This window comes from Erinaceus europaeus, chromosome 7 (assembly GCF_950295315.1).
Source record: "Erinaceus europaeus chromosome 7, mEriEur2.1, whole genome shotgun sequence".
In the NCBI taxonomy this organism is placed as follows: domain Eukaryota; kingdom Metazoa; phylum Chordata; class Mammalia; order Eulipotyphla; family Erinaceidae; genus Erinaceus; species Erinaceus europaeus.
The window spans coordinates 53,776,944-53,798,837 of record NC_080168.1 but is presented as its reverse complement, the minus strand read 5'-3'; the positions used below and the strand labels follow the sequence as shown (position 1 = coordinate 53,798,837).

General features: G+C 41.6%; 1 protein-coding gene across 1 annotated transcript in view; it reads left to right on the top strand.

The window, feature by feature from the left end:
* The first annotated feature begins 5,872 nt into the window (after positions 1–5,872).
* Positions 5,873–21,894, top strand: part of SLC15A5 (solute carrier family 15 member 5) — a 105,578-nt gene continuing 89,556 nt past the window's right edge. The window contains exons 1-2 of the mRNA XM_007527623.2: positions 5,873–6,233; positions 18,943–19,165. Coding sequence (XP_007527685.2) covers positions 5,873–6,233; positions 18,943–19,165 — 584 coding nt within the window. The remainder of the gene's footprint in view (positions 6,234–18,942; positions 19,166–21,894) is intronic.

Sequence of the window (21,894 nt, the reverse complement as noted above, 5' to 3'; positions counted from 1 at the left end):
ACTTTAAAATTTTAATGCCATTCCTATGAAGGTTAATTATTTCCACCTAAATATGCATCCTAAAATTGAAACCTATGTGCACTGTAACATGTGAGCTCAACCAGGTGGGCCACCACCCGGTCCCTTCTGTTACTTTTTCATTCAGGAAAATCAAACTAGATATTCATCCATCCAAAATGTTTTAATATATATCCATCCAGTAAAATCTTGTCCAGTTATCAGAGCCAAAACTTGCTAGAAGATTGGGAAAAAACAAAGCAGCAGCATTTATTGGAGATCTATGACGGAATGAAGGTTATTTATGTGTGGGGATGTCACACGCACAGCCGCTCCTACCCTGTACTTGTGCAGACATAAATAATCTACTCCAGACACTGTTCTAGGGAGCAGGGGTCTGAAGGCAAGTATAAAAATGTTTGGGGGTCAGATGATGATGCACCCCTTCAGTGCACATACATTACTATGCATGAGGACCCAGGTTTAAGAAGCTAGTTCCCAACTGTGGGGGGAGGGGGTCTTTATAAGCAGTGGGCCAATGCTGCAGAATTTATCGTCCTCACTCTCCCCCCTCCTCCAGCTCTATTTCTGCCCATTAAAAAAAAAAAAAAAGCCGCCAAGAGCAGTGAAGTCATTATGCAGGCATACAGCCAGAGCCCTGCAACAAAACTGATGAATAAAGAAAATAAGGGGGGTGGGCAGGTGGTAACACAATGGGTTAAACACACATGGTGCGAAGCACAAGGACTGTAGTAAGGATCCCGGTTCGAGCCTTGGCTCCGCACCTGCAGGGGGGTCGCTTCACAAGTGGTGAAGCAGGTCTGCAAATGTCTTTCTCTCCCCCTCTTTGTCTTCCCCTCTTCTGTCAATTTATCTCTGCCCTATGCAACAATAACAACAATGAAAAAAAAAAAAGATGGCTGCCCTGAGCAATGAATTTCGAGCCCCAGAGAAAACACTGGAGGGGAAAAAAAAAAAGAAAGGAAAGAAGCAAAAAATGTTCCTGTGGGGGCTTGGTTATAACTTCGCTAGACAAAAGTGCATATTTTACCATGTCCGAGGACATTTCATCCCTGGCACACACATGGCATTATTATGGTACTTGGGGAAGATGTGGTGTTCTGGTGTCTCTCCCTCTTTTCTCTAAAAAGGGGGGGGGGGTCGTCCACTGGGAGCAATGAATCATGTAAACTCAAAATCCCAATGGCAGGAGTTAGGCGGTAGTGCACCGGGTTAAGCACACATAGTACAAAGTGCAAGGATCCCAGCCTCCAGCTCCCCACCTGCAGGGGAAGGGGGGTCACTTCACAAGCGGTGAAGCAGGTCTACAAGTATGTATCTTTCTCTCTCCCTCTCTGTCTTCCCCTCCTCTCTCAAGTTCTCTCTGTCCAATCCAGTTCTTCTTCTAGCGTTTGCCCTTCTTCCGTAGCCAGTCAACAGCATCAGGTTGAGCCTGATGTAAAGTTTCGAGACCTCCTTTGAATCTGGAGAGGTGGCAGTCGTTGACTATGTGGGTCATAGTCTGTCTGTAGCCGCAGGGGCAGTTCGGGTTGTCTCTGGCTCCCCAGCGATGGAACATAGCGGTACACCGGCCATGGCCTGGAGGGCCCAATCATAACGTGCTAGGTCAAAGCCGGGTTGACGCTTGCAGGGGTCTGTGATGAGGTGTTTATTCTTTACCTCAGCTGACTGCCAACTCTGTTTCCAAGAGACTGGAACAGAGAAGTTCAGTGTAGGTGTAGGGGACCAGATTGGGGGACAAGACGTCAAGCATTGGACAGGGTGGGCGAAGATACCTGAGTATGTTGGCAGGTCCGGTCGAGCGAAAACGTGGGAAATGAACTTAGATGATGCCGCATCCCGACGAAAATCTGGCGGGGCGATGTTGCTAAGAACCAATCCATAATATCTTTAGTAAATGCATATAATGTATTACTAGAAAACATATGCTAGTCCCTTAATATATAATAACATACTAGTAATATGCATCATTGCTGTTGTAAATGAGAATTTTAGAGAAGGTCAGAATCATTTACAGTTCATGAACTGTAGACCTTGCAAGTGTCCAAAAAAAAAAAAAAAAACAACCAATCCAGTAAGAAGCAACAACAACAACAATGGAAAAAGGATGGCTGCCAAAGGCAAAAAAAAAAAAAAAATCCAATAGCAAAACCCAAAATAGAAAGAAATAAAGAAGCAAAGCAAGAAAGGGGGGGGAGGGGAATGTCCCTATTATCAAAGAACCCAAGGTCAGCAAAGAAAATAAGCACGCAAGCTAATTTATAATGTAACATCTCATATTACACTCTAACATTTCAAGAGAGATGTAACAATGTTTTAATGACATAGGGAAGACATGAGTAAGGATCATAGGAACTTTTACTGGGAATATGGTACACATGCTTATGTTTAAAGAATGGAAGTTAAACCCTACATGTAGGAAAAGTATTCCAGGAAGAAAAAATGAAAAAGGAAGAAGGATGAAAGTGTATGGAAGTCTTAAAACTGTAAGCATATTATTCAGTTCTCTAGCAGGGTAGCAAAGGGAAATTCATGTCAAAAATTATTAAATAAAGAAAAAAGCAGAAGAAACTTTTTGTTTGGTCCCACAATCTAAAGGAGTTGTTCACAGAGTATACAGGGGGAACAACAAGGTCAAATTCAGATTTTAAAAACATGTCTGAAGGCTTTATGGAAAGCTGAATAGAAAGAATTGCACAGGTGCAAACCCATGTTAGAAATAAACAAATATTTTAGGAGATACTACAGTTTTCTCAAAGTTCTTAATCAACTTGAAGACATCATAGAGAAACATTTTTCAATTCTACCTAGTTAAAAATAGCCTCCTTAAAAGCAGGGCAGAGATTTCTGGTAGGTTTCCAATTCAACCCTTATAGGACCTGATACATTCATATTCTGAAGGCTCAATTGAAAACACAGATATTGCCTGCGTGATGGTGCATGCACCTGGTTAAGAGCACATGTTATCATGCTCAGAGACCCAGGTTCAAGCCTCAACTCCCCCACCTGCAGAGTAGTGAAGTAGGTCTACAGATGCCTATGTTTCTCTCCTCCTCTCTATTTCTCCATCCCCTTTCAATTTCTCTCTGTCCTGTCAAATAAAATAGGGGGAAAGGGGGTAGAAAAAGTGTATTATTCAGCAATTGGATGCAATTGTATAATATAAATATTAAAACCTTTTAAAATAGCAAAGGGACGCATGAAAAGAAATGTTCTAAAATCATCTACTCCTTTGTTTTCTATTTTCCAATTTGTATCCAGTGTGCATATCTTGCTTTTATAATAAATAATTTTAGGAGAAAGAAGAATGGGGAACAGAACAAATTTGGGATTTGGGTGGGATGCAGGAAGCTAAGCCATGAATTAAGCCACCCCTCAAGGGTTCAAGTTTGTTGGTGAAGGAAATGGCATTCAATGGTCACCTGCCATCTGTTATTCTCAAGTGGTGCTTGTCTTTTAATCTTATTTTGAACTTGGTATTGAGATATATCATAACAAAAAGTGGTTTCCTATTGCTTCAACTATACTTGACACATGACTCAACCACCCTCACCACTGGTTCTTACTACCTGTTTTGGTGCAAGGAAACACTGAAAACCCAAAAAATTCAAACCTCACCATCATCAGAGTCAATCAGAGTCAGGGGGACGGGGCAAGGCAGAATTATTCTGCTTTTGTGAAGTAACATGGTGGAGTCCATTGTCAGGTGTGAGTTATAATAGCAACTAGTGATCAGGAAGGTATCCTTGCACCTGGGACACAGACACACTCCATTCAGGGCCCTTTCTAAGGCATAGAAACCAAACATGGGTAACTTAATCAAACTGGAGATAGTTGGAAATTGAGTCCTTTATAAAAGAAAAGCTAATGGGGCCCAGGCAGGTTAAGCACACATAGTATGAAGAGCAAGAATCTGTGCAAGTATCCTGGTTCAAGCCCCCGGCTCCCCACCTGCAAGGGGTCACTTTGCAAGTGGTGAAGCAGGTCTGCAGGTGTCTGTCTCTCTCTCCTCCTCTCTGTCTTCCCCTCCTCTCTCGATTTTTATTTTTCCTATCCAACAACAACAGCTATAACAACAATAGCAATAACAACCACAACAAGGGCAACAAAATGGGAAAAATAGCCTCCAGGAGCAGTGGATTTGTAGTGCTGGCACCGAGCCCCAGCAATAACCCTGTAGGAAAAATAAAATAAAACAATAAAAAAATAAAGGAGAGAGACAGAGAGAGAGAGAGAGAAGAAAAGGCTACTTACTCCTCCTGAAGGCTAAGAACCAGGGAAATAAGAATTTCTGTGTTCTCTAGCAAAACCTCATGGTTAATCCCATTTTGGGGTAATACCATCCAAATGATTCAACTTCCACCATATCTAACCTTTAGTTACTGCACTTTAATCTTAATTTGGAGGAGAGAAAGTGCAAAAGCACTAACTTTAACCATATACTGACACTGTTTAGCCAGAAGAAAGTCCCACCAGGAGCTCATATAACAAATGCAAAGCATTGCTCATAGGTAGGATGACCCCACATAGGGGTCTGCCCTACACAGTCCCAGTTTATATCCACTTTTTTTTTCTAGGATAATTATAAATAGCATCACTTTTGCTAGCACAAGTATCCAAGTTTGGATCATAAAAAGTGCATGATCATGCTTCACGAAGGGGGAAAAAAATAGGGCATTGTTCCCAAAAAGGAATGGAATGATACTGAGCAGATGAAAATAGCTCCCACTACAATGGGGCCATCAGAAGGAGTCAACCCTGTGTTTTGCTCCCAATCTCTCAGGTCAAAATATCAGAGTCCAAAACCCTTATCAGTCTCTAGCTTTTGACCCATAACATGAAAACAACATACCACTCACTATGTGTGGAATCATTATGACTTGGACCCCAATTGTTCCATTCCCGTCTTCCTCTGGTCTTGCAGTTAAACCTCTAAATGTTCACGTGCTCTCTTTGTTGACTTTTTTTAAAGCTTAATTGGTACCCTTCTGCTACCCAAAATAGAATACCAGCATCCACTCACCCAGATGGAGGGTCTCAGCGATACCAGAGCCAATATTCCTTGAATCACATGTAGATGATAGCTGCAGCCCTACTGCTGACTGATAATCAGAAGTCAGATAGCGCCTTTTGATTCTGATTTCCTCCTTGAGAGGTTGCTCTACAAGCATGGGGTCAACTTAAAGGAAGAGGCTTTTTGTTGAATACTTTCTCCTTTCATTAGTGTACTTAAATTACTTTCTTGCAAACTCTGCTTGTTACCTAAATGTACTAGAACTCTTGTTACCTAATTAGCTTTCTTATCAGAATTCCAACCAAAAATAATAAGAAATGTAATAATGATAAGGGAGACTGCCCCCTCCAAATAGATTTCTTTTCATGCTTTATCTCTCAGTACTGTTCTGTCTTGTTTAATTAAAGTATCAGAAATTATTAAACTCAAATTATTTCTTGATCTAGTGCTCAAGTGCTCCTGAAGAACTGCTTCTTCTGCCTCAGTGTTTAAACCTTTATCAGCATGAGGCAGATGAGCCCCTGCACGTATGCAACTGAATTCATGTAATTCAATATAATTTTGGAGGAAGAGCCTAATTTAGCCCCTAAGTAATTAGACAAACAAATCAGATTTGGCTACACTGGGCTATCATGAACATTGAAATACTTCTGTCTCCTCTCTTGTGCTCCTGGATCATCAAAATCGAGCAATGTAAATGTCGGGGTGGGGAGTGAAACTTTGGCACAGAGTTGTAAAATTCAAAGCAAAGATCTTACTTTTTTTTTTTCATTAGAGGGGTGGGATAAAAAGTCACCAAGTTCAAACCATTAACTTAAGCTGTATTGAAGAAAGACAGTCATGTTTGTTACAGACTTTGGAGTTACGAATGAGGAAATACACTTAAATCACCACGGAGAGAGAGAGAGAGTGGTAAGATACATGGGTCGTGTCTCTTCACCGTCCTCTGTGGAAAAACTTCAGGTTGGAGTCTGTTTGCTTCTAGTGGAGCTGTGTGAGAGGTTTACATTCTTGGAAGTCGTCTGCAATATGATCCCTTTTTGCACTGTCAAGCTTGGCCACTACAACTACCAGGCAGCCATTCTGAACTTGTGCTTCAACGGAACGTCCATTCTTTCCCCTTTGTTTATGGCATGGCTTGCTGATCTCTGCCTAGCAAGAAACAAACTGCTATATATTTGCTTATTTCTACATGTTCTAGGTGAGTGTCTTCTTTTGACTGGATGGTTTTACATTTTAATCGAATCAGGCTTTACTAGAACTTCTAGTTTATATTACTGCCACCTTGCTTTTAGTGTAAAGTGTGACAAATGAAAAAAAATTTTTTTGATTTATCTCATTATCTGTATTATTCAAAGGATGCTTATGAGCATGTGCACTAGAGGATGACTTGATACCTCTTTTATAGCACTAAATGTATTTAATCAGAATGACCTCTTTTGACATCTGTCTTCTCTGCTTCATAAAATGCCCTTGTTTTCCCCTTCTTACCCTAAGCCCAAATTTGTGAAACATTCTACATGAAAAAAAATTTTTTTTAAATGAAGTTCACTGACTTCACAACTATGATGGAATGTGCTAATAAGACTTCTGAAGTTCATGTGGAATAACTGAAGGATATTTTTCACCAAAAGGTGGCTTTTAATTAGTTACATAGTAAGCCATTAAAACCGAATATGAATGAAGACATGGTTTCTATTTATGTACCATCGCTATCCATTGAAAATGAATTAAATAAAGCACCCCTGTATTCTTGTTCCAAGAAGGGGGGGTGATAAGTATACCTACAAAAGTGTGTGAACAGTTGATTGTAAGAAAAGCTGAGGAAATGTCAGGTTACATGATAAAGTAGTAAGAGCAAGGTGACGAACAAGTGAGAATTTTAGGCTGGAATTTTTTTAAGTTGTCTTAGGTAAAAAAGGGGTTTCAGTGGCGCAAAATACAAGGACCGGCATAAGGATCCCGGTTCGAACCCCACCTGCAGGGGAGTCGCTTCACAGGCGGTGAAGCAGGTCTGCAGGTGTCTATCTTCCTCTCCTCCTCTCTGTCTTCCCCTCCTCTCTCCATTTCTCTCTGTCCTATACAACAACAATAATAACTACAACAATAAAACAACAAGGGCAACAAAAGGGAATAAATAAATAAAATAAATATAAAAAATTTTTTTTTAAAAAAAGGGGGTTTCAGAAGAGCCAATGAAAACATTTGGGGCCATGCTACTTGTTAACAAAGAAGGTGGGCACACAGTGAGAGGTTAAAGATGGCGACTCTTGAGAAATCTCAGGAGAGTGGTTCAAGGCAAAGGTGAAATCTCAGTCCAGGAGAAAATACTTGAAACCATACAAACTTGACAACTAAATATGGCCAAAGGTAAGGTAGAGGAACACAAGTTAAGTGTGAAGTTCTGAGTTTAGAGACTTAAGAAGTTATGCACTGTTCACCGATTTTGGCAAAAGCAGGAGAAACACCTATTTGAAGGGATTGGGGCAGCACAATAACAAGGAAGGGGCAAACAGCAAATAGTCAACAGATTGCACAGTCTCAGGCAGAGGACACATTGCAATTCACTGAGTCAGAAAGAGGGTGGTTCAGAGTTTCTCACTGCTGTAATATTATGTAATAAAGAGCACAGTCACTGCAATGCTGAACATCTACTCCACATTCAACAAATATTTCACATTTGATTATCTCCTACTCAGCACTGTTCCAGGAACAGAGAAGAAAACACACTCTTCTCTTGCCAAAGGTGCCTCTCTGGTGTAGGAAGAGAAAATAAACAAGTAAAATGATATCAAGGCAGGTAGTAATGAAGGTTGCAATGAAACAAAAGGCTGGATGAGGGGCCAGAATGGATTAAGACAGTGTCACGGCTGCTATTCTGGACCAGGACACTATTTTTAGACTGTACTATTCCTAATTTGGCAAGAGCCCATACCAGTAACATTTAGTGACTTCTCATCAACTTATTAGTCTAAATTCCTGTGGTAGTCCTGAGATACAAACAAGTGCTTACTTTGGAATTTGGCAAACTGAAGAGCTAAACCCATGTTCATTCGTTTTCTTCTTTCTTTTCCTTTCTTTTTGCCTCTAGGGTTATTGCTAGTACTCAGTGCCCAGCACTTCTTCTTCTTCTAGCGTTTGCCCTTCTTCCATAGCCAGTCAACAGCGTCAGGTTGAGCCTGATGTAAAGTTTCGAGACCTCCTTTGAATCTGGAGAGGTGGCAGTCGTTGACTATGTGGGTCATAGTCTGTCTGTAGCCTCAGGGGCAGTTCGGGTTGTCTCTGGCTCCCCAGCGATGGAACATAGCGGCGCACCGGCCATGGTGCGCCATGTTCCATAGCGATTGAGGAGGGCCCAATCATAACGTGCTAGGTCAAAGCCGGGTTGACACTTACAGGGGTCTGTGATGAGGTGTTTGTTCTTTACCTCAGCTGACTGCCAACTCTGTTTCCAAGAGTCTGGAACAGAGAAGTTCAGTGTAGACATAGGAGACCAGATTGGATGACGAGACGTCAAGCGTTGGACAGGGTGGGCAAAGATATCCGCATGTATTGGCAGGTCCAGTCAAGTGTAGACGTGGGAAATGAACTTAGATGTTGCCGCATCCCGACGAATATCTGGCGGGGCGATGTTGCTAAGAACTGGCAGCCATGGAACCAGGGTGGAACGGATGGTTCCAGAAATTATCCTCATGGAGGAATATAATTTGGAATCGACCAAGTGGACATGGGGGCTATGGAACCATACTGGGGCACAGTATTCTGCAGTGGAATAGCATAATGCCAGAGATGATGATCGTAGTGTGGAAGCGCTCGCGCCCCATGAGGAGCTGGCCAGTCTTGCAATGATGTTATTCCTCGCGCCCACCTTTGCTGCAGTTTTTATGAGATGTTCATGAAATGACAGGGTGAGATCGAGAGTAACGCCAAGATAGACTGGCTGGGCTTCATGCCGGATTCTCGTATCGCCAAGCTGCACATTAAGCTCACGCGAGGCCGAGGCATGGTGTAGATGGAAAACAGATTAGATACTGTTTTTGCAGTGCTAGGGATTAGTCGCCATTTTTTACAGTAATCAGATATCAGAGACATGTCTTTCGTGAGTGTTTCTTCGAGGATGTCAAACTTGGATGCCTGCCCAGCACTATGAATGTACTGCTCTTGGCCATTTTTTTCCCATTTTATTGAATAAGACAGAGAAATTCAGAGGGGAGAGGGAAATAGAGAGGGAGAGAGAGACAGACACCTGCAGACCTGTTTTGTCCACTTGTGAAGCATCTCTCTTGCAGGTGGGGAGCCAGGGTCTCGAATTCAGATCCTTGTGCTTAGTACTATGTATGCTTAACTGGGTGCACCACTGCCTGGCTCCTTCATTTGCTTTCTTATACAGAGCTATTTCCTGGTGTTGGCCACTCACAACTGTAATCAAACTCCTATCAGCCACTAAACATCAGAGATTCTACCAACCTCGTGTTTCTGTCTGAACTGGTTCAATCTTAGCTCGAAAGTGTGGCATTGTTGTTTCTTGACCATCAGACTAGTCTTCTTATTGGACTGTCATGACAGAGAGTGATCACTCCTGTTCATACACCTGTCCACCCACAACATGGGATCCCTTTAAAAAAAAAGTACCTAAATTGCAGCACGCACAGAAACTTTTAGAGGGCTGAGCATTGGTGTACCAGGTTAAGCGCATATAGTACAAAGCACAAGGATCTTGGTTCGAGCTCCCGCCTGCCCATCTGCAGCAAGGTCACTTCACAAGCGATGAAGCAGGTGTCTTTCAGTCTCCCTTTCAGAGCAGTGGATTCATAGTGTTGGCACCAAGCCTGGAGGCAAAAAGAAAAAAAAAACTTTTATAACCTTTCCCAAATTTACTTCACAAGACTAGTATCCTAAAACAGGACCCCAAGTCTGCTGATCTTCTCCTTGCCTTTTTGTTACATTCCTAACCTTACACATGTTCATTTTTTTTTTTTTGCCTGAACTAATCCCCTTTCTTTATCTTTCCACTCCAAATCCAGGAATTGAAAACCCATGTTCCTCTTTCAAGACCCATTTTGTGGTTTCTTCTTTTTTTTTCTTTCTCCTGTATTCAACCACACACTGACCAGACACTGATTGGATGTACCACAATAGATATAACAGTCCAGCAGCAGATCTGTCTTCCCTGATGGACTCATCAGCTCCGGAAGGGCCAGTTAGTCAGAGAGATGACAGACACATCACATCCAGGTACTTTCTGCAGTGCTCCTAAACTCAGGTGTGCTGCTTTGTGCAGTGTATAGTACCACATCTTCTGCAAGAGGCTTTCAATCACACATGCCATGGGCTTGGATTATTATTGCATCCATTTCACAGCAGAGAGAAATAAAGTTTTAATCAGATGGAATTAGTTTGCTGTGGAATTTCTAGCCTTTCTAGCCTACACAAAGGTACTACTGAAAATGCCTCATCTTGTCTTAGGTATACTGTTCCCGCAAGTAGTTATTCCTTCTACCCATCCTCTCTAGACAACCCCTAGCCTGGCCAAGTCCCACTTGTCACTCCTGCACAGATGAGGATTGAAGGAAAGTGGGTAGTAACTGCCTCACTTTGAGAGGAAATGCTTCACACTCAATAATTTAAAGAGCTGAGTCACCAAATAAATGATTGCACACATATATTCTTCACACTGTGGAAGTCACAGTACAGGAGATAAAAAAGGTCAGACTCCAAGTTTTGTCTATAAGACACTGAGAGTCTAATTCAGAAAGCTATCCACATAACAGAGCTGTATCAAGAATATATACTAGGTGTGTGGTCCGGGAGATGGTGCAGTAGATAGGGCATCTGACTCTCAAGTGTGAGGTCCTGAGTTTAGTCCCTGGCAGCACATATACCAGAATAATGTCTGGTTCTTTCTGTCTCTCCTCCTATCTTTCTCATTAATAAATAAATAAAGTATTTTATTTATTTATTTATTTATATTTTCTCTTTTGTTGTCCTTGTTGTTTTTCATTGTTGTTGTGGTTATTATTGTTATTGATGTTGTCGTTAGATAGGACAGAGAGAAATGGAGAGAGGAGGGGAAGACAGAGAGAGGCAGAGAAAGATAGACACCTGCAGACCTGCTTTACCGCCTGTAAAGCGACTCCACTGCAGGTGGGGAGCTGGGGGCTCGAACCGGGATGCTTATGCCAACCTTGTGCTTTGCGCCACCTGCGCTTAACCCGCTGCGCTACCGCCCGACTCCCAATAAAATATTTTTTTTAAAAAAGAATATATATTAGGCCAAGAAGACAGCACAGAGGCAACACACTAGGCCTTGATGCTTGAGGCTCCATAGATGAAGGGTTCAATCTCCAGTACCACCATTTTCCAGATCAGAGCATTGCTCTGGCCTCTCTCTGATGAAAACAGATAAATAAAACCTTTTACAAAATGTATATAGAGCTAAATTAATGAATAATAAGGGCCAAATTAATGAAAATGAAGACCAAAACCAACAAGAGAATAAAAATCTACTTTCTGATGTCACAATTTTTTCCAAGATGAAACAATATGCAAAAGTATTTCATAAAATATAAAGTGTTTACTAAATGTATGCAACTAAAATACGATTTAAAAAAAAAAAAAAAACGTATTGTGGATGGGGGTAGATAGCATAATGGTTACGCAAAGAGACTCTCATGCCTGAAGGTCCACAGTCCTAGGTTCAATCTCCCACACTACCATAGGCCACAGCTGATAAGTGCTCTGGTAAGAAGGAAAAAAAAAAGTATAGCCACCAGGGTTATCTTTGGGGCTCTGTGTCAACACTATGAATTCACTACTCCCAGCAGTCATTTTTTCCTTTTTATTTTGGATAGGACAGAGAGAAATTGAGAGAAGAAGAGGGAAATAGAGAGTGAGAGAGAGAAAGAAAGAGAGAGAGAGACACGTTCAGACCTGCTTCAACTATCGTGAATCGAGCCCTCTGTAGGCAGGGAGTGAGGGGTTGAAATCAGGGGCCCTTGCACATGGTAAAATGTGCACTTAACCAAGTGTGCCATTGCCCAGGTTCTATGAATCCTAATATCTTCTTCTTCTCCTTCTCCTTCTCCTTCTCCTTCTCCTTCTCCTTCTCCTCCTCCTCTTCCTCCTCCTCCTCCTCCTCCTTCTTCTTCTTTTCCTCCTCCTTATGCTTCTCCTCCTTCTCCTTCTCCTCCTCCTCCTTCTTCTTTTCCTCCTCCTTCTCCTTCTCCTCCTTCTCCTCCTTCTCCTCCTTCTCCTCCTTCTCCTCCTTCTCCTCCTCCTCCTCCTCCTCCTCCTCCTCCTCCTCCTCCTCCTCTTCCTCCTCCTTCTTCTTCTTTTGCCTCCAGGGTTATTGCTGGGGCTTGGTGCCTGCATCATGAATCCACTGCTCCTGGAGGCTATCTTTTACCTTTTGTTCACCTTGTTGCTTTATCATTGTTGTGGTTATTATTTTCTCTAGCTCATCCTCTGTCTGGCTAATTCTGTTTTCTGCTTCTGTTAGTCTGCTTTCCCTCCCCTCAGCTTCTTTTCTTCAGTTCAGTTATAGTATTAGCTTGTTCTGCTAATTGACCTTTTAGTTCAGCTATTTCAGCTTTCAGTTCTCTAATTATCTCAAGGTAGCTTGTGTTTTCCTTGAGGGTCTCATCTGTTGTTTCCCTAATTCTGATAGCCCTTTCCTCCACAGTAGTCTTCATTTCTGTGATTATTTGGTTTTTTATTTATTTTTATTTATTTTTATTTTTTATTTAAAAATTTTTTTTAATATTTATTTTATTTATTCCCTTTTGTTGCCCTTGTTGTTTTATTGTTGTAGTTATTATTGCTGTTGTCGTTGTTGGATAGGACAGAGAGAAATGGAGAGAGGAGGGGAAGACAGAGAGGAGGAAAGAAAGATAGACACCTGCAGACCTGCTTCACCGCCTGTGAAGTGACTCCCCTGCAGGTGGGGAGCCGGGGTTCAAACCGGGATCCTATGCTGGTCCCTGTGCTTTGTGCCACCTGTGCTTAACCCGCTGCGCTATAGCCCGACTCCCGATTATTTTGTTTATTATTGCTTGCATACTGCTTGCATACTTTTCTTATCTATGGTTACTTCTAACTGATTTGGAGTTTCTTCTCACCCCTGTCTTGATTCATTGTGGTAGCAGTTTTATTTGCTCTTGGTTTAACCATTATTATTATTTATTATTTTTTAAAAAAATTTTTATATTTATTTTATTTATTTATTCCCTTTTGTTGCCTTTGTTGTTTTATTGCTGTAGTTATTATTGTTGTTGTTGTTGTTGGATAGGACAGAGAGAAATGGAGAGAGGAGGGGAAGAAAGAGAGGAGGAGAGAAAGACACCTGCAGACCTGCTTCACTGTCTGTGAAGCGACTCCCCTGCAGGTGGGGAGCCGGGGTTCAAACCGGGATCCTTATGCTTTGCGCCACCTGCGCTTAACCCGCTGCACTACAGCCCAACTCCCAACCATTATTTTTTATTGATGTGTTTTTTATTTTTCTGTTCTGTCATTCTTCAATTGTTTTGAGTACAAGCCATGCTATATTAAATACTTTTATGACAAATGTAGTCACTCAACCTCAGAAATTACAACAATAGTAACTGAAGCAAGGATTGATGCAGTTCAACCAATACCAGTTAGCCAAATAACACCTCCAGTCTAAGAAAAATTAGCAACCAAATCCAAAGGAAAAAGAAAGAGAAAGGAAAAAAGGGAAAACAAGAATAGACAGTTATGCAAATCTACTGTCCACAGTAAGTTCTAGGGATAGCAAGAGGAGAAACTGAAGTGGAGAAAAGACACACACACACACACACACACACACACACACACACACACACAGAGTCCACTCTGAATCAGATTTTTTTCCCCCAAATAATTCATAAACGAGTATCTGTGAATTCAGAAAGCAAAAGAAGGAGGAAGGAAGAAAAGAAGAAGACAAAAACAAGAAAAAAAAAAAAAAGAGCAGTGAAAGGAAAGCGGTTTTTTTTTTTTTTTTAATTAGCTAGAAGGAGGTGAAAAAGGAGAGTGGAGGGAAGAGGCAAGGAGAAACAAGTTCCTCTCACACTGGACAGGACACCCAGCAATGGAAAAAACAACAACAGTTAATTTTGGTCAACCTGAAGAAGGAGGGGGGAATAGGGACATGCACATATAATAATAGTACTAATAAAATAGAGTAGAGTAAAAAAAAACCCTAACAGTCAGTCTGCAGCTTGGACTGCTCTGGATTGGCTGGAAGCAGCCTGAGCAAAGACAGCCAATTGTAAGAAGTATCCAAAAAAAAAAAAACAAAAAAGTCCAGGTAGTATTTCCCAGGCAGGGGTGAGACTCTGATTGGTCAGGTATTTTGTCATTCAAATAGAGTTCCAGCCACTTAAAAAAATAGCTTAGTGGGGAGCCTGCTAGGAGAAGCTATCCAGCCCCTGGGGGCTGGTTCTGGGGTGGGGGGGGGGGAAGGGTGAGCTTCAGAAATAAAAGATTTCCTTTCTTTTTCCCCCTGCCCTCCATTTTCTAAGCCAAGAGTAGTGACACCCTTAGGGCCCCTTATTCACCCTCCTGCTGATGGCCCAGTATCCTACCATATCCAGAGAATCCCCAGTCACAAGCTGCTGCTGGTTGGAGCTCATGCCAGTGTTATTTGTAAGTCTCTATCTTGGCTCCGTCTCCTATTGTGGTTATTATTATTGTTGTTATTGATGTCATTGTTGTGGATAGGACAGATTGAAATGGTGAGAGGAGGGGATGACAGAGGGGAGAGAGAAATATATATACCTGAAGACCTGTTTCACCGCTCATGAAGCGACCCCCCTCTGGGCATGTGGGTAACCAGGGGTTCAAACCAGGGTCTTTATGCCAGTCCTTGAGCTTTGTACCATGTGCGCTTAGCCCACTGAGCTATGGCTGGACCCCTGAATCATAATTTCTATTGAGAGGGAATCTCCACAAATTAAGCGCCTGAAAATGCTTATGGTATGAGCTTATAATGTGAGTATGGTGTGTTTCTAAGAAGGCCCCAGAGGATGCTTATTAGAAATCTGGGTGATTCCAAGAAGATCTCTGTCCCCATAGCTACCAGGGTAGAATGCCCCTGGCAGAAAGGCCAGAGCATGGGGGAGCGGTGGGAAGCATCATAGAACTAAGAGGGAAACCAAATGCATATGTCTGAGTCACAGTGACACACAGAACAGAAAAACTGACAATATAAAGACAGAGTATGTGCAGAGGGATTGAGGGTGTGCAAAAGTCTGAGACTGTGCAAGTGATTATACAGAAGGTCAAGTAAGTGAAAACAAAGAACTGAGATGAGAAAGGTCAGAATGAACTTCACAGATAAGCAGTAGAGCACAAGACCAGAAAAGTACAGTGCCTTATATAGAAGAATGTCAAGGCCAAGAAAGAGTTAAGTAATCAAACTGTAGGAAGGAGAGAAGCCCCAGATAACAGAAGACCATGAGAAGGGTACCCTCACCTCCCACTCCAGAGGTGTATCTTATGCAATGGTTAAACTTTCTCAGACTCAGCTGCATAGGAAAAGATAACAGTAACCATAGCAGTAACGAAGGCAACTGGACCCTGAGCAATGGGTGCAAGTCCCACCTTTTAACCTTGCAGCCTCTGCTTTCTGTTCTCAGCCTGCACCCCCTATATAAGCTTGTACTGTCCCTTTGTTCAAGGTCTTGAGTTATCAGGGTGATCTGAATTCTCAGTCCTGTGAATAAACTCCTTTATCTTTTATCCACCTTGGCTCTGGTCTTTCTGATTTTCAGCAGAATTCCCTAACACTTTTAGATAAGGAATGAAAAGCTTTACATGTGGCCACCTGAGATAGAATTGAGGATGTTCAACCCTGCTTTGTGATGTTCTGTTCCTTTACTTACAATGTGTACTCACTCCTGTCTCTCTGTAGCCCTCCCACTGATGCTTGAGGCCACTAGCAATGAAAGCTCTGTTCTGTTAGCATGAGAAATGTGAGTGCAGAAAGGAAAATTTCCTCCATTCTCTGAGTTCTTTTTGGGCTAATCAAACAATCAAATTTACACTAGGCAAGTTAGTAGCAGAAAAGAAAAGTCTTAACATACAATCTACATGGGGATGTTCTAAAGTCAATAGAGGCAGAAGACAGGATTTCATCTTGGTCTAAATTGTGGAATAGTGGCCTGGGGCTTCAAGGAGCGAGGAAGTCACTCAAATGAGAAAGACCAGATGCTCCACAGTTAGATGTTTGCTTTATAAATAGGTTCCCCTGAAAGTCATTTCTGATCTTTTAAAGCCTACTTGAGGCAATACCCTCATTTCTACTTCTTTTTTAAAATTTTTTAAAATATATTTATTTCCCCTTTTGTTTCCCTTGTTTTTATTGTTGTTGTAGTTATTGTTGTTGTTGTTATTGATGTTGTTGGATAGGACAGAAAGAAATGGAGAGAGGAGGGGAAGACAGAGAGGGGAAGAGAAAGATAAATACCTGTAGACCTGCTTCACCACTTGTGAAGTGATCCCCCTGTAGGTGGGAAGCTGGGGCCTCGAATCAGGATCCTTATGTTGGTCCTTGTGCTTCGCATCATGTGTGCTTAACCCACTGTGCTACGGCCCAACTCCCCTCATTTCTACTTCTAAAGATACCTAGAAGAATATGAAGGTATTTCATTCTTCTTCTAGTGTTTGCCCTTCTTCCGTAGCCAGTCAACAGCATCAGGTTGAAAGCTGTCAGGAGCTGCTTGTTGCTGGCTTTGAAAGTGACTGGGATCCATGTGGATTCAGTCGGCTAGGAAGGATCGTCAGTTTCCCCAATGAATGGGTACTCACGGGATGCACCACGAGAAGGTCGATCCGATGCATCCCAAGGTATTTCATTATCCATCAAGAGTCTCATTTGACCTCATATCAAAATAATTTACATGTCAAAGTGGCTCATCTTAAGAAGGACTGTTCTGAACATTGAGAGAGAGAGAGAGAGAGATAAAGAGGGAGAGAGATATATGCAAGAGATTACAAGAACAACAGAAAAACAATTAGAGGGGGCTGGTGCAATGGCTTATGCACATAGAGTATGAAGTGCAAGGACCCATGAAAGGATCCCAGTTTGAGCCCCTGGCACCCCCTCTGCATGCGCGGGGCAGGGGGGGGTGTCCCTTCACAAGTGGTGAAGCATGTCTTCAGGTGTCTATCTTTTTTTTAAGTTCTTTTTTAAAAATTTTAATTATCTTTATTTATTTATTGGATAGAGACAGTCGAGAGGAAGGGGGAGACAGAGAGGGAGAGAGACAGAAAGACACCTGCAGCCCTGCTTCACCACTTGCAAAGCTTTCCCCCTGCAGGTGGGGGCTGGGAACTTCACACATTGCAACATATGTGCTCAACCAGGTGCACTACCACCCAGCCCCAGGTGTCTATCTTTCTATCTCCCTATATCTCCCCCTCCCTTCTCAATTATTTCTTTCTGTCCTATCCAATAGAAAAAAAAAAAAAGGATGACAGGAACAGTGGATTTGTAGTGTAGGCAGTGAGCCCCAGCGATAACCCTGGAGGCAAAAAGAAAAAGAATTAGAAAAGGGAAAGAAAGTATATATGCTTCTCTAATGACAATAAAGTTCCTAAAATCTTTTTTATTCCAACAGGCTGCCAAAATGTCTGAGATTATCAATTTTTCTGTCACTGCTGATAATGAATAAACACCAGTGGCTTTCTTATGAGGTGGGGCTACAGAAATCTTTAGTTCCTTGCAAGATACATTTCTGAGATGTTTTAATTATATTCAAGTGGACACAATTTCCTTATACCTTCTGAGAGAAAATATAGTTGAAGCTTGAGGAGAGTGGATGACTCTGGACTAGTTGAAACATACAGAGATGGAAACTTTGACATTTAGAAAACTCATGGTTGTCTCTAGACCTGTAGTGATTAATAAATATTGTAATCAGATCACATCACACTACTTTAAGAGGGTGACTGGTCAATCATCAGCTGTTATGTCTACACTGTACTGGATGAACAGACTGATTCAGCAAGTATTAAATGATACATGCACAAACCAGTACAGAGAAATGCATGTTAGCAGTCAGGCAAAAATTAGTAAAGTTATGGGCCCCTTAGAATTTACCTAAAACAGACTCCCTAGCTTCTTCCCACACGAAGACCCCAAATCTCATCTGCTATATTCTTACCTTAGCTAGCAATTTGTTCCACTTTATATCTTAATGCTTTTCAGCCACCAAGTTGCAGATGCTACCATGATGCCAACCTGACTTCCCAGGACAGACGACCTCACCAATGTGTCCTGAAGCCCCACCTCCCCAGAGCTCTTCCCCATTAAGGAAAGATAGAAACAGGTTGGGAGTAGGATCCACCTGCCAATGTTCATGTCCAGCGGAGAAACAATTACAGAAGCCAGACCTCCCACCTTCTGCACCCCATAAAGGTCTTTGGTCGAACCTTAAAGATCCCGGCTTGAGCCCTGGCTCCCCACTTGCAGGGGAGTCGCTTCACAAGTAGTGAAGCATGTCTGCAGGTGTCTGTCTTTCTCTCCCCCTCTGTCTTCCCCTCCTCTCTCCATTTATCTCTGTCCTGTCTAACAACAATGACCTTAATAACAACAATAATAAAAAACAACAAGGGCAACAAAAAGGAATAAATAAATATTAACAAATTTTTTTTTAAGTTTAAAAAAAAAATCTTTGGTCCATACTCCCAGACGGATAAAGAATAGGGAATCTTCCAATGGAGAGGATGGGATATGGAACTCCAGTGGTGGGAATTGTATGGAATTGTACCCTCTTATCCCACAATTTTGTCAATCATTATTAAATCACTAATAAAAAATAAACAAACAAAAGAAACCTTCACTTATGAAGGTGTGGAGTGTTTCTATTGGTTGTGCTATATTTAGTCTCTCGTTTCTCTCTCTGCAGGCTCTGTGTTGATATCTGTAGTTGCCTTTCCCTCAGAGGAGTTCTACATCGGCCCTTACCATGTGATTAACAGCATCTCCACAAAGGATCAGAGCAAGCTATTCTATGTGGCTCTGTTGGCCATTGGCCTTGGAACAGGAGGAATCAGAGCCCTTGTCTGCCCACTGGGAGCTTATAGCCTTTGGGGATTTGGACCACAGAAACAAGCAGCCTTCTGTGACGGGTATGTGGCACCAGCTAGGAGAGAAAAAAAAGTTTATGTGGGGCCAGGTGGTGGCGTACCTGGTGGAGCACACATGTTACAGTCCAAAAGGGCCTGGGTTCAAGCCCCTGGCCCCCACCTGCTGAGGTAAAGCTTCATGAGTGGTGAAGCAGGGCTGCAGGTGTCTTTCTGTCTCTCTCTCTCTGCCTCTCTGTCACTTCTTTCCCGCTTAGTTTCTCTCTGTCTCTATACAATCACAATAATACTACTAATAAAAAGTTTATGGCATTCCTCCTGGTTAGTGCTCTGATTCCATTCTAATGGAAGAGTTGTCTTTGTCTCTAATCGGGACAATGAGGTGATATGCCTGTGACAATGATTCTGTCAGGAATCCTGGGAGAAACATGAGTTATGTGCACAGCACAGCTTTCCAACACCTTGAAACCTCTCAGCCAGTCTGGCTCAATATACTGACTGGAAGGTAGCTTTGATGCCAGACAGGTTTGAGTGAAGAGTCTAAACTCTACTGAGCACTACTGCCCAATCTTGAGCAAGTCACTTCTTTTCCTTCATGTGTCAGTTGAGTTATTTCTGCAGAATATAATACTGCTTCTTGTGTATTAGAAATGAAAATATGTGTACTGCTGCCAGAGAAAGTTTCACACAGTAGGTGATAGATCAATCATCAGTTTTTATGTCTACACTGTACTGGAAGAACAGACAGATTCAGCAGGTATTAAGTGATGATACATGCATAGACCAGTACAGAGATGAAAAGATAGTTGTATTTTACAATTTGTTAAAACATCAAACAGCACTACTCTTTTCCATAATTTTACCCTCAAATGCTTAACAGATTTTGATTTCCTAAGAAACAAACCAAAAGATTTCTAGCAATTAAAAAAAAAGCCTTCTAATGAGTTATCATACATAGAAGTTTTTAAATTTTTTTTAAATCTTTATTTATTGAATAGCAACAGCCAGAAATTGAGAGAGAAGGGGATGATAGAGATGGAGACAGAGAGATACATGCCACACTGCTTCATCACTCGAAAAGCTTCCCCCCTGCTGGTGGGGATGGCGGTGGGGGCTTGAACATGGGTCCATGATCTTTGTAACATGCGGTCAGCAAGATGCACCACCACCCGGCTCATATTGTTTTTTTTTATTATTGATTTTTCTTTTTGCAAGTTCTGGGGCCTCGTGTATGTGTAATTCAACCACCTCCAGCCCCCACCCCCTATTTTGATAGCAATACAGAAAGATACAGAGAGACACAGAGTGGAAGAGACACTGTAGCACAACAACTTTCTAAGATGTTATTGTGAGTCTGGAATCTGGTGAGTATTCCTCTGGCCCAGTTTTGTATGCTTCTAAGGAACCAATTTCTATGATCAAATACCAATTCAAAGAAATCATTGAAATGTTGATTTCAATGTATAATAGTTAAGTATTTAGTGGAGAACTTTATGGATGTCACTATTAGTAATCTGTGAGTGTAAAACAGATCTGAAATGTTCTGTCTTTTGTTCTCTCTCTTCTGTGAAATGGGTTGCTGAGATTTTCCTCAAATGTTCTGTCTTTTCATCAGCATTAGCAATGAATAAAAGTCACTGCACAGGCAGTAGCAGACTAAATGAATAAAGTTAATCTATAATAAAAGCATTAAAGGAGAAAATGGAATAAATATTGTATAGGTATGTGTACCTAAGACAGTGCTTGTTTCTCCCTTTTCTCTCAAAATCTCTCTCTAGTTATGTTAATATTACAAAAGATGCAGGTCTGTTTTGGATTAGGTCCCAACATGAGGGAATAATACAATTTTACCAAATGTGAAAGGGACTCTTTTTTTACAGCAAATTCACACTCCTTGACCTGCCCAAAGGAGAAAGAAAAATCTTTCTTTCCTCTTTTTTTTTTTAAATTCTATTCAGAGGTTTTAATCCTTAATTAGTAACATCATTTTTGATTAAATAAGACTCTGGAGGATTAAGACTGGAGAGCAATCAGTTGTTCTGAAAGATAGCTCTGAAGAATTTATTGTACTGTGGTCTTAGTCATACAAAGTTATGTTTAATCAAAGTGACATTTCTCAGTGTTGATTACAAAGAAGACATTATATGAATGAAATATTTCCTTTGGGAAATGGTGGGGACTCCCCTTGGGGCTGGAGGTTAGGACTTTGGAAAGGGTCACGGAGAAAGGGGGAGAGAATGGATTTCTGCAGCTGTGAGAAGCCAGGTCATACTTAGGAGAAACACTTTTCATTTATTATTATTATTATTATTTTCTAAGTCCATAGAAAGCTCTGATAAAAAGAATCAGGCAGTATTTCAGGAACCTAATATTTCTGCACTCGCCTAGAAATGTATATAAACAATCAGGCCACTGTTTCTTGAATATGTGTGTGTGTGTGTGTGTGTGTGTGTGTCTGTGTGTGTGTGTGTGTGTGTGTGTGTGTGTGTGTGTGTGTGTGTGTAGGGGGAGATTATTTGGATGATCAACACCTTGAAGGTTGCATCTGGATATTCTCTCTCTCTCTCTCTCTCTCTGTCCCTCTCCCTCTCTCTCGGCTCCAGGATTATTGGGGGGCTTTGTGCCATAACTACAAATCCACTGCTCCTGGTGACCATTTTTTCCATTTTATTGGATAAGACAGAGAGAAATTGAGAGGGGAATGGGAGAGAGAGAGATAGAGATAGAGAGAGAGAGACCTGCAGACCTACTTCCCTGCTCATGAAGCATCTACT